We start from the raw sequence: 13,122 nt of genomic DNA on the forward strand, positions 1-13,122 counted from the left end.
GAATATGAACAGATATGTTCTCGATTAGTGGGTCAAAAACAATAGATAAAGTAATAAACACAATCAATTTTGATGGGAAAGCTGCATGTATGTATTAAAGTGTTTAATCGCGATCTAAAGATGTCAACTGTTTCTGAGCAACTCAGATTTTCAGGGAGTTTGTTCCACAGCTGAGAAGCGTAGAAACTGACATCCTCTTGTTTAATTCCAGTCCAGTGAACACAGTCTGAGTGAATATCTCTGATAGTTTATGGGATAAATCTACCCTGTTTACAAACAGGTGGCCAGTGCAGCTGCCTGATTTATTTTTATTTATTTATTTTTTTTTATGGAGACTACCAAATTAAGCCTGCTGTAGATCAAATCAAACACTAGCATTGCTTTCTTGTCAGTATTATTTTGCCCTTACATTGGTTGTGTTCGCTGTAGGATTTAGCATGACGGTTGAATGCTGACCTTTGGGCACCAAAAACGGTGACCTCTGCTTCCTACTCATCCATTTATTAATATCACGACACACTGACTCTAATACGGTAATGTGGTGACAAAAAATGGGATTTGTTTCATTGGCATATGAAAGGAAAGAGGTAATGGAGTGAAGAAAAATGGCCCGAGAATACAGCCTTGAGGAACCTCACATGTGATCTTCTGAGAGTTTACATTGTTTCCGATCCACATTTTAACTCGGAGTCGGAGCAAATGGAGATGTCACACATAAATATGACATCAGTGAGCTAGAAAAAAAATGACAAAAATCACTAACTGAGATCCCGCTTTACAGATTATTCAGATTCAAGCAGGAGGATGACGTCATCGGCATAACAGATACATCAACAGGCTGTTAAAAACAGCGTTGAAGGCTCAGGTCAAGATGAATAAAAATAGAGCACTAGAGCTAAAAGAGGACTGTTTGCAACTTGAGTAACTCACCATGACTATGTGTGGAGTGCAAACAGACCTGGCTCCTGCCTGCTTTGTGGTGTTTCACAATTAAATCATGATAACAGAGAGAAAACAATAATACTAATAAAAAAGTTTTCATGTACTTTTTTCTAGACTTGGTAGTATTTGTGCAACATTAACACATATGATAAAGAAAACAATGTACATTAAAAAAAAAACAACAACTAAATTGTTCGGTTTTATCGTAATGCAAAAAAAGTTTTGGCACTTTTTTTATGGGTTAAACGCGAGATCGGTGAACCACTGCTGATGGCAGAGAGAGCTTCAGCTTTGATTTCAGACGGTGTGCTTTTGCATCCTCGGTTGTGGAGGCGCTGACATGTGCGTTGGTGTGTGTGTGTGTATATGTGTGGGTGAGGTCGTATGTGTGTGTGCGTGTGCGCGCGCGCGCGTGTGTTTGAACGTGTGGCCCCTCCTCCGCCCCTCCGCTGTTTTTCGCCGCTGAGCTGAGAGCGCAGCAGCTCGGAGAGCGCAGCAGCCTGTGCACCGCTTTGACTTCGGTGAGTGGGAACAAACTTCTAACTTGTTGGCCAGATTTCTGTTCATGTTTTTCTTTTTTCTTTCCTTTGGTTACATTTGCAGCGCGCGCGCACGCGCGGAACTTGCGGAGGGGGTCTCGGTTTCAGCGGAGGGACTACTTTGTCTCTTCTTATCCGTGTAGATGACACAGGAGTAGAGGTTTTGGAGCTGCCGATGAGCGCGTTTGAGGTGCTTCCTGCTGGTGAAGAGAGGGGGAACTAGTCTGTGGCAGCCAGGCGGATAACAAAAATGAAATTCCTGTAAGAATACTTTTCTTCTTCTTCTTCTTCTTTTTTTGTTGTTGTTGCAAAAATCCCCGTGCGAACTAATAATGCCCCAGCATGCAGCTGTTCGGTGCACGATCGCAGCTCCAGTGCAGGTCATTTGCCAGGAAAAAAAGAAAAAAAAAAAAAAGAAAGAAAAACTCCCTCACATAACTCTAATAAAGTAAACCAAAAATGTTTCTCCGTTGCAGGATCTGTGTGCTGACTGTCTCCTGTGTGCTGAGATCTACGCACGGAGTAAGTACTAGTTGTTTCTAGGCAGCTATTGGTCCTGCAGGTGAAGCGGCTCTCCTCATGCTTTATGAGCCGCTCACACAGCACATTGTTGATGCATATTTAAACCACTGCTGCTCGTGTAGATCAGGGAAAAATGTGTCCAACTTTGTTGAAAACCAAAGATAAAAGCGACGGATTTTTTTTTTCGCGCAAAGCCTCTCAAATGTCTTATCCGCCTTTAAATTTTGTTATTTTTCCTTTACAGTTTAGAATTGACTTAAATGAGTGTTAAATGGCACTGTTGTTGGTCATGCTATCAATGAATTACTCCTATTTTCTGTCTTAGTTGTGTGGATCACTTCATTGAAAGCTTTCAATGAAGCCGCGTTTAAATGCAGCTGCGGGCGCTGTTAATACAGCTGATATTTGAGTGGACCCGCTCACACTCATTTGCATTGTAAGCCCCGCCCTCCTGATGAATATTTATGAAGTTCATTAGCGCAGCAGGCTTTTGTCTAAGCCACACCTTTTAGCTCGGCAGCTTACATCAGACATTTTTGACGCTCCTGTAATTTTCTCTGCCTCTTTCTGTACCGGCGCTTCCGAAAGCAGGGCATCCCTGGTGTAAAGTTACGGAAATGACAGCTGAAGAATAATTATTAGAAGAGATGGAGGACAATGCGATTTATAATGGACCAGCATAAAGAAGTGCATCATGTAGAAATGGAAGGGTAGTCTAAAATATCACCTATTTGCTTTTAGAAGCAGCCTATTATTAAAATCTACTCCTGCTGTTTGTAATTTTAACTCGGCATATAATTAGCAAAACATGTGGAGGAATGTCTTCTGATCAGATGAGATCGCATTTCAACTTTTTAGGTAACGCGCAAAATGTTCGATGTGGTAGAAAACTCCATGTCACCCTGAATACACCGTCCCCACAGTGAAGCAAGGTGGTGGCAGCATCATGGTGTGGGGATGCTTTTCTTCAGTAGGGTCAGGGAAGCTAGGTAGAGTTGATGGGAAGATAATGGAGATAATTATAGGGGGAAGAAAACCATGAAGAGGCTGAAGGATATGAACTCAAATCGATATTTATGTGTTAGAATGGTCCAGTCAAAGTCCAGACCCAACTCTTAAAAACCCCTCCGAAACTCAATGGAGAATTATATGTGATTTTCTTTCCACTTTGTGTTTGTGTATGATGACATTTTGGATGTAGTATGTAATGAATACTTTAGCGTGCTGCATTAACCTGATTATTCTTTAATTGTAACACGTTTCTAATATTTGCTTCCATATGAGACATTTTAATTATTTGTCAATTATCAGCATTGCCTAATTAAAGGAACAAGGGTCTACAAGTGTAGAAAATTAGATTAAATGTGTCCATAATTCACTAATTAACATGTGGCCAGCTTTGCACGAAACCAAAATCGATTCATTCTTCCCACTTTTTTCAGGTTTCATTCATGACAGAAAGGGTTAAAATAGTATTTATTTGGTGATTAATAACTGGGTTTATATCTGAGTTTCAGTGAAAGAAAGAAAAAACAAAAAAGATGAAAATATGTCAGCAAGAGGAATTTATTTATCAGCTGAAAGTCAAGTAAGCAGAGTGATGGAAAACCTCCCGTGTCTCAACACAAATCAGCTGATTGAGCCGCATTGACTTTAAATTGACCCCTCCACCTCCAGCACCACCTCCCTGATTGTTTTGCAGTGTGTGTGTGTGTGTGTGTGTGTGTGTGCAACTGACGGATGTGTGGGGGCAATGAATGATGCATTACTTGGGTGGTCTGCGCCTATAGGCATATAAGTTGCATCCTTTGTAAATAAAGCCCAAAGTTTGTGTTTTGAGAAAAAAATAAGTGCAATCAGAGTTTGACTATAAGTCGACAAAATGTCTTTATAAGGTGTCATCAGAATCGGCACAGAAGAACAAGCATGAACGCACGTTGTTTCTCTGTGACTAATAATGCCAAATGGTCTTATTTCAATCACATGTTCTGAGAGGATGTTATTGAAAAGGGTCAGACGTCGTGCAAAGTTGTTAATTAAGCATCATGGCAGCATCATGTTGTGGGAATTTTATGGTATTTCAAAAAAGAAACTTTTCTGGTTCATTCTCAACTTCACAAATGACGATATTTGTCAGTGTTACATATGAGAGTGCTGTGAAATGAACAATTGAATTAAGCTAACAGTCTTCTTCTCCTGTAGTTTATTTGTTGTGACGGTGCCGTCTCCACCTACCTACTGGTGTCATGGATATTTAGCATAAATGTTACCTAATTTTATTTTATTTTTTTCAAACCGAGGGAAAATGCCCGACTCTCCTTGTGTGCTGCTAGCATGTTTGGTAGCTTTGGCTGAAACTCGCTAGCTACAGCGCGCTATAAGTTAGCCACACAGCAAAACCAGCCAGAAGTTTTCATACAAACCATTTATTAACCCTCCAGACTTTTAAAACAAAGATGTTTTAATCTTTGTCTCTCACTTTAGTCCGTACATTAAATGAGCATTTGTTTCAGGAGGGAGGGAGTTGGAAGTTTTATCTTTTAACTAAAACATGTCAGCAAACACACAAACATGGACTGTGCTGGCGGTTCAGTTGGTCCGTTGGGCCGACACAGATGTTGGTGCAGGGAAAACATCACATGCAGGTGAGGAGGAACGGCCTGGAGAGCAGAGGCATGATGGCGGGAACACAGGGGTGGAAAAGTCAAAAAGGGTTGGCACATGCGATTGGAACCGCAGGAATTAAGACTTCGTGTTGCGTTTTGGTGCAGCTGGACATCGCTGTTTGCTTTGTCTTGCTAGTTTTAAGGGTTGATATGAAAACTAGTGTGTTAATGTTATTTCAGAACCGTCATCTTGGCCAGACAAGTAAAAAAAAAAAAAATTCTAAACATGTATTTAACTATGAAACCACAAAGGGTATATAGGCCTTAGTGACTTAAAACTTTCTCAACATTTGAATTGTCTTAAATATATAAAATACCTCTGTTGCATATACTAGAGCAGGGGTGGCCAAGTCCAGTCCTCGAGAGCCACCATCCTGCAAGTTTTAGAAGTATCCTTACTCCAACAGACCGGGATCAGCTCTACAGAGGCCTGATAACGAGCCAGTCATTTGATTCAGGTGTGTTGAAGCAGGGATGCATCTGAAACTTGCAGGATGGTGGCTCTCGAGGACTGGACTTGGCCACCCCTGTACTAGAGGAAAAAATTTACTCAAACTGAAAGATTTTTTCTTTAAAAAAAAAAAAAGAATTCTGTCCACGATAAATAGCTGATTTTTTTTTCCAATGTTTTTTGCACAGTTGGAAATGCAGCCAGCCTTCACCCCATGATGACATTAGATATTTTTTCTATAAATGTGACTTTTTGGTTCCTAAAACAGTTCTTTCCCCCCGGATTCATCTGAAGCTTGGTGAGACTTGTCTCCTGTTGCCTGCAGGTGCCACAGGGTGGAACGTTCCACAGAGGGAGGGCTGATAATCGGGTTGATTTGTGGGTCCCCCATTCTCTTATTTCATTTTCTCAGGCGCTCATCCACTCATTAGTTCCCCCTCCAACAGCGAGTTCTTTACCAAGTGATCCTCAGAGCAAATCAAAGCTAGTTGTCCAAGGATCTTTTGGTGAGCTTTTGTGTTGGTGCTGTTTGGTTTCCTTCAGCCAAACGGACATTCTTCCCATGCTCAGATTTATAAATTTGGCATGTTCTGCAAATAAATACAACATGTTTCTTGGAATGTGTGCAGAAATATTGGGGATTGTTGTGAAGTTTATGACTTTTTGTCTTGAAAACCCGCATGAATGTTGACGATGAAGGTCAGAAGGAGATTAAACACGCTTATGATAAAGTTCCGATGGTGTTTTGAGTTGAGGCGCAGAGGCGGGTGGAAAATCTGATCTGAGAAGGAGGACTGGATGTTTGGTTTGACTGGATGCTGCTGCTCCGTTTCCGTTTTCGGTCTGGCTCTTAAACTCACCAGGATCGTTTTCATCCCGGCCTTTTTTATTCTCATTTTTGTGGATACTGTCTCAGTTGTAGCATAAACTAAAGTTCATTTCAACATGCAGACCAGGGGTGTCCAAAGTGGGTCCTTGCGGGCCGGCATCCTGCGTGTTTTAGTTCTCTCCTTGGTTTAACGCACCTGGATCAAATGATGGCTCATCAGAAGGCCTAAGAGGAACATTGACAAGCTGAAAAGGTTGTTACTAACAGCAGGGAGAGAACTAAAACATGCAGGATGCCGGCCCGCAACGACCCACTTTGGACACCCCTGAAGTTAACGGTACACCAAATTTATGGCCATTCTTCACTCGGAGAAAGGTCGATACACCTTTGTCGCTGAGCGTATTAGGAACCCCATAAACCACATATAGCAGCTTCAATGTGCTCTCAAAAAGCCTCCGTGGTTCCTCTCCCACACCCACATCTAAGAGTCTGCGACCTGTGTGGCTCACGCAAGCAGTGGAGCATGTCTCCCCCGTCGCTATAAAATCCTGTGTTTGTGAATGTGTCGGTGCAGGTATGATGAAAGACATCTTGAGCTTGGCTTTACGCGGGGGAATACCCCATGGTATGAAACGATTCAGGTGAGGACGCTGGCTTTTCGGCTTTCGTAGCGCCGCTTTAAATTAGTTAAATTAGTCCAAATTGACGATGGAGAGGAACCACCTTTTAAAAAAAAAAAAAACAACAAAAAAAAACAAACAGGAACAAAATCAGCAGCAGAACTAAGCTGAGGCGTCCCAGATGTAAACCCTGTTGGATCTCAGACGTCCTGAATGTGCTAAACCTCCCACATCCCGACTCGTCCACCGTCGTGGTTTGAAGTTGCTAAACAATGATTGCGCTCACCTGCTTCCTTTGATTCATGTGGTTTCGCTACTTTTCAGCTGCAGAATCTCATTCTGTCAGAGAGATTGAGATGGAGTTGGCTGCAGTGTTTTTAATGAGACGTTTCAGGTGTCAGAGGTTGACGTTCAGACGTCTTTGCTTTTGTATAAATTAGTTTTTTTTTATGTCTTACTTGTGCAGACATAAAAACAAATGGATTCAGTGTCGTCTGTGGAATCCATCACAGGTTTGTTGACAACGTGCAGAAGTCAAATAAAAAGTGGATTTTTTTCGTTGCTCTGTTAGCTTTGTGGAGGCGCGTCATCCCCCATAGTTCGGCCTCTGCACCAGGGCCTGTTTTAAGTGGATGAGGGCCCAGTTTTGGTGCCCTGTCCAAAAGAAAAATAAAATGAAAAAATTAAATGTTTTACTAGAGACATTAATAGGTAGAACTACATTAGCAGGTTCAACCCTTCCCATGTGAGATGGCACCATGTTGCCATATTTGAGATTTTTATACATTAATAAAAATGTAACAATACTGAAACAATGCGCTTCAGTCAACCATGCATTCATTACAAAAACATTCTAAATCTTTGAGCCGCCCCACAAATGATGATGCCCTGGGTTACTGTCCCTTGGCGCAGCCACCTTCAGGCATCCAGATCCCCCCCCAACCCCCCTCCTCCTCTTTAGACGGAGCCACCGCTCTCAGTTTGTCCCCCGATTGGTCGGGGGACAAACTGACCCCAGAGGTCAGAGTGCGTCTGAGCACAAAACGGGAGGGGTGGGGGGAGGCTTGTAGCCGTGGTGACCTGTTGGCAAGCCGCCGCCTGCTCTGCTACAGCTCATACAGTCGTGTCCTTTTGCTGTCTTTGATGAGAGGAGGATGAGCAACAGCAGCCAGCTGTAATAAAAGAGAGAGAAGGAGAGCGAGGTGGAATCCTCCCGTCTTTCCTCGGGGACTTGTGAAGGTCTGACAGAGGGGAGCTGAGGTGGGGCAGCTTCACGTTGCCTGGATGCTCAGTGAGAGTGCTGCCTTGGCTTGTTCGGCGTGCCAGATCCATTCAGCTGCCCCCCCCCCTGCCCCCCGTCCCCTCTCCACCTCCCAATCATCAGGCCTGTTTGCACTTGAGAGGGATTACATTTCCAGTCTTTTGTTTGCAGGGGTTTCTCTTGGATTCGTCTTTCATCCTTACCTTTCTTGTTTTTCCTTTCCCGACGTCAAGTTTCCTTTCCACCTTGCCGACGTCCATGTTCAGTCCCACATGTGGCACCTCACGGGTTAAACCGGGGGCACCTGGCACGCTCCGAAAATAAGATTAAAGTTGTTTGATATGTTTGATTTCTTACACATCGTTGGGAATAGGATTTCTTTATTCGTGATGCAGTACAAAAACACAAAATCTTGCAAAGTAATTTCTAGTGCAAATGTCTTGGCGCTCTTGAAATACGACAAAACTAACTGAAACTTTTCTGCAAGACATAGGAGCTTTTTTAAGTCAACAATTCTTTAATATTGATGAAAAAGTTCTACTTCCACTGGCAGATTATTTCACTTATAACTTGGAAAAAATTTCTTATTAAAAGTGACTTGAAACAAGCGCCTATATCTTGCAGAGAAGTTACTTTTAAGTTAGTTTTGATTTATTTCAAGTGTTGAAATACCCTTCATTGTAAGATTTTGTGCTTTTGCAGTGGCTTATGTTGATGAGTTATTGTGTGTACTTTAGCAATTTAGTGTTTCATTTTTTTTCTAATAATTTTTTTAAACATTACTTTCTAGCTGGTACATCAAAATTACTCCAAGACTCCACCAACAACTCCTCCAGCAGGTCACCTATGAACCGAGAACCGCTTTGCCTCGTTTTAGGCCAATTTTCATGTTTCAAAAGCAAGAAAAAGACAAAGGGATCCATGGAAACACAAAAACCTGTCTCATTGTTTGTAAAATTACCCCCATGTTGATTGCCAAGTTGTCATAGTCCAGACATAAATCTGATTAACTCAGAGCAGGTTTAACTCTGAGGTGATTCCTCGCTTTTTCTTCTTTGTTAGATATTTGGTATTGCGTCTGTCAGTGACTACAAATGTGAAACAGAAGGAAATGTGCCAACGTGTTTTATGTTATTCAGTGTGTTTGCATGTCTGGAAGTTGTAAAATCCGTCTTTCCTCTGCTGCTGCATGTGCGCTTTGACCACATCAACCGATTTTCTCAGTAATTTTCTGCTTCTTTAGTTGCTTTAGTGATGCTGTGAAAAACAACAATAATAAAATGGTTTATATTCAAACAGATTATTTGTCCATTTTGAACCGATCTAAAAAAAACAAAAAATCTGTGTCCTCCAGCGTCCATTGTAAACCTCGCTACAACTTCCCTTATGTGTGCTCTGTGTGGTTTAGCTTTACCTTTAGCATGCTGGTGTCACTTTAAACTGAGCTCATTTGAAAAGCTTGTCTTCAGCTCCCTGTTGAATCAAACAGTAAATCAGAAAAAAGTGGAGTCTTTGCATCCCATTTGTTGAATTAAGTTTAACCCTAGTGGTCACACCGCTTCATATCAGCATTTTGAGACATTGTAGTCGTAGCATTAGTCACAAACATGTTAAGAATGTCTGGGATTCAGGCATTTTTACTAAAACCAACTAATTAAGAGTTCAAATATCTGTGGAAACGGCTAATAACTATGGATCTTTTGCTCGGAGCTGCTGTTTCTGTTCTTATTCAATAAGATGGAAACATTTTGTTTATTTTTATTTTTTTGTTCATATTGAAACCACAAACTTCAGTGTATTTTAATGAGATTTGATGTAGAAGGACCAAAAGAAAAGTGGTGCAAAGTGGAACAAGAAGAATAGAAATATGCAAACTGTGGCATGTATTGATAGTCCCTCAGCATTGTGCTGCCACCACCTTGTCCTAACGTGTCTTTTTAACTGACCAAGGGGTCATAAGGTGGAAGTTGGTTGCTCTGGATTTTATTCCGGGGTATCAGAATAAAAGGGGGATCAATGCAAATGCACTCGGTAGTCTTTCAATTGTAAACATGTTGAAAACCATGTATGATTTTCCTTCTGTGTCATTAACTGTGTTTCCGTTACAAATGTGTTCAAACCTTTGTCAATAATCCGCTAGTGTCCTAAAAACACAATTCATATGTTGCGGTGTTTCCTTTAAATAAGAAACGCATTTCAAATCACACGTGAGTAAGTTTGTTCGCACAATGAGCCATTAAAAGTCATTCCGCACCATCATCCTCCAACTACTTCCTGTTGTCTTCTTCTTCATGGTTTTCGTCAGCGGCAACATCCGGTTGTTGATCGTGTGACTCGTGTGAGGCGGAACAAAATGTTTCCGTTGCAGTTTTGCAAAGTAAACCAATTTTAATACCAGCGGCAAAACTTACCGAGTTTTTTTTTTTTTTTTTTTCCAGAAATTGCCGTGTTTCTAGGAAGCAAATTTATTTTCATTATTTCAAATTGTTTTGATCATAAAATCCTGATAAAGTCCAATTCTGTTTTTGGTGTTAAAGTGACAGCATGTCTGATGTACTCAGGTGGAAAGTTTCAGCTTTTTCTCAGTTCCTAACAGACGGTTTGAATGAAAGAAGTTCAGGGGATTCAATCTGGAGATTCCAACCATTTCTTCCCAAATTGCTCCCGCAAACCCCCAGCTGCAGCCGACCGAGATGGGAGCTCTATCATTGGCACATCAGATGCTTCAGTCATTGTCTGCTATTACCGCCTCACTGTGTCTCGGCCTGTCCCTGTAATTACGAACACTTCCGCTCTGTTTTTCCACCGCTCGTAGCCACCGTTCTCTCTCTCTCTCTCTCTCTCTCTCTCTCTCTCTCTCTTCTTCTTCTTCTTCTTCTTCGCAAGCCGGGTAATTGGGACGGCCTTATGTTCTTCACTCGAACACCTGGCTCTAATGCGTGGGATCAACTTTCCTTTTGGGCTTTTTGAATAATCTTTTCAGCCACCGCTCTCTGGGTGTTCACCTCCTTCGACTGGAACAGCTGGCGAAGGTGATGATGTCATTTATTTTTCGGAAAACAACGTGTGAAGCTCGGGAGGTGCAGCAGCTTATTGCTGTATATACAGACTTCACCAGAGTACTCCGACTTAATCTTTCCAGAGGATTTCCCATTAATACTTATGTTTTTTTTTCTTTTTTTTCTGAAAATTCGTTTGCCTTGTAATATTTTGGAAAGATAAAGTCTTTATGCTCCATTGAGCTAGATAAGCACGTGACGGCAGCCATCTTTGTTTATGTTGTCGCCGTGCGTTGCCAAAAGTGTTCAAGCTTGGATGGATTTAATGGGAGTTAATGTGACCAACACAAGCCGCGTGCAAGAAAATTACACGTTTTTCAAATTAGTTTTACAAGCACTAATCTGAAAAGTGTGGTGTACACGTGTTTTCAGCTCCTCTTATCTCATTTCTCTGGCTGCAGTTACGGCAACAAATCTTTCTGATTACAACTCTTCCTACTTTGCATATTCAGAGACTGAAAGTCTTCTTTAGAAAGTAGTTTGAGCTCCATCTTTTTTTATTTACTCATTAATTTATTTGCAGTTTAAAATTAACATGTCTCATGTTGACATTAGCAAAAGTTTTGAATGAAAGGAGTAATTTGAAGAAGAAAAAAAAACATATAGTCTATCCCTTCTCTCAAAAGTAAATTTATTATACCATAGTAAGCATCAATCAACTGGCTGCTTAAATATGTCTTTAAACACAAAACAGGTAATTGGTATTGGTAAATATAACAATAACAAAGAAAATACATGATCTTTTTCCAAAATAAACAAAGTGCAAAAAAAAAGATCATTTGAGGGCAAACCAAAACAAAAAAGCTAAATCTGTTGAGGCAGAGCTGAGAAACTAGTTATCTTCCAAAGGCGATACGGTCCACTTGACTTTATTTCGAGATATTGGATGAGTAAACCCGCATGACATAGTTACTAAAGTTTTATACGTAAAAAATGTTGAAGTCTGGATATTGCTTTTTCTTCAACTTCTCACTTGTGTTGGTTTATTGCAAAAAAAAAAAAAAGTAGTAAAAAACGTTTAAGTTTGTGGTTAAAGTGTGACAATATGTAGCAGTTGTTTTATTTTCATATTTCTCTTTTCAACATATTCAATGCCGTCACAATAAGCAGGTCAAAAGCAGCCTTTTTTTTTTCTTTTGGTTTTTGCTGAAGAATCCTTTGGTAAAATTTTTGTCCGTCACCATCGTCCCACAGCTGCCATAAATCACATTATCTCCCCAATTTGTCTTGTAGGCCTCCCCAGAGGCCAAAATACCACACAGGTTAAGTGTAATATAGTGAGCTTTGTAGCTGATTATGAAGCTGTTAGCGGTTAGCCTTGCCCTGCGGTTGAACCCTTATTGAAGACCATTCGTCATCCGAGAAGTGAATCTGCAGCCGTCCATCTCTGCTGCCGAGTCTTGCGTCTTTCCCTGCTGCTCCGTGGCTCCGCAGCTTGTATCTACGACGTGTGAAAAAACAAAACAAAACAAAAAAAATGTCATGACCCCTCTGTGAACTCCTCTGCATCCTTTTTTTTTTTTCCTTCTGACTCTTCAGGTATTTCGTGAGCGGAACTCCCGGAGCGACCGAGACGCTTGTTTATGTGGGAGCGTAGCGGTCGCTGTTTGCGGTCCCCCACAGGGAGCGGCGGGTATTTTCGGGGACTGGGTCACGCCGTCCTGTTGCTCTCGTCCATAAAACCGCCTGGTCCGGCTGCTGGCAGCGTTGCGTCTTAACTCGCTAACCCTGGCCCAGTTTCTCCTCTGCTAACTCATGCTTGACTGTGGGACTCTGGGCAAGCGTAAGGCAACTTTTGGCATGCACAACAAAGGGGTTCTTGTCATCTGTTTCTGACGTCGTTGACTTGATGTCAGATTAAAAGGTTTAGAAAAAGTTTTTTTTTTTTACACAAAAAAGGTCACTTTTAAGATTTAAAAATGGGTGTAAAAGTTGTTGCAAGTGTTTCCCCTGAATCCTGAGTCAGCTGTCCTGCAGCATCAAACCACCTGGCACCATACCCTTAACTTCCCCCTTGCTTTTAGCTTTTACTTCAGTATTAATTGAAGGGCCTCTGCTTGTCCTCTGGCTCTGTGCCTTGTGGCCAAAGTGGTCTCAGAGGGCCACTAATGAGGAGGGACAGTCGATCATTGTGCCAGCCCCACGTTGCAGAACGTGGCGGCTCTCAGAGGGAACGTAAACTCCCGACTGTCATCTAAAAGTTTCATTGGAACAATGTTTTAAAGTCTGACGT

The 13,122-nt window shown here is 41.5% G+C and overlaps 1 protein-coding gene across 2 annotated transcripts in view; it reads left to right on the forward strand.

Moving 5' to 3' along the window:
* The first annotated feature begins 434 nt into the window (after positions 1-434).
* Positions 435-13,122, forward strand: part of LOC103154696 (complement C1q and tumor necrosis factor-related protein 9A-like) — an 83,956-nt gene continuing 71,268 nt past the window's right edge. Inside the window, exons 1-3 of one of the 2 annotated variants that reach the window (XM_007576069.2) lie at positions 435-1,463; positions 1,546-1,742; positions 1,958-2,003. In XM_007576069.2, coding sequence (XP_007576131.1) covers positions 1,732-1,742; positions 1,958-2,003 — 57 coding nt within the window. In that variant the 5' untranslated portion in view covers positions 435-1,463; positions 1,546-1,731. The remainder of the gene's footprint in view (positions 1,464-1,545; positions 1,743-1,957; positions 2,004-13,122) is intronic. The other variant, XM_016662909.1, reaches the window with a different exon arrangement.

The sequence above is a fragment of the Poecilia formosa genome, unplaced genomic scaffold (genome assembly GCF_000485575.1).
Source record: "Poecilia formosa unplaced genomic scaffold, Poecilia_formosa-5.1.2 Scaffold395, whole genome shotgun sequence".
Classification (NCBI taxonomy): Eukaryota; Metazoa; Chordata; class Actinopteri; order Cyprinodontiformes; family Poeciliidae; genus Poecilia; species Poecilia formosa.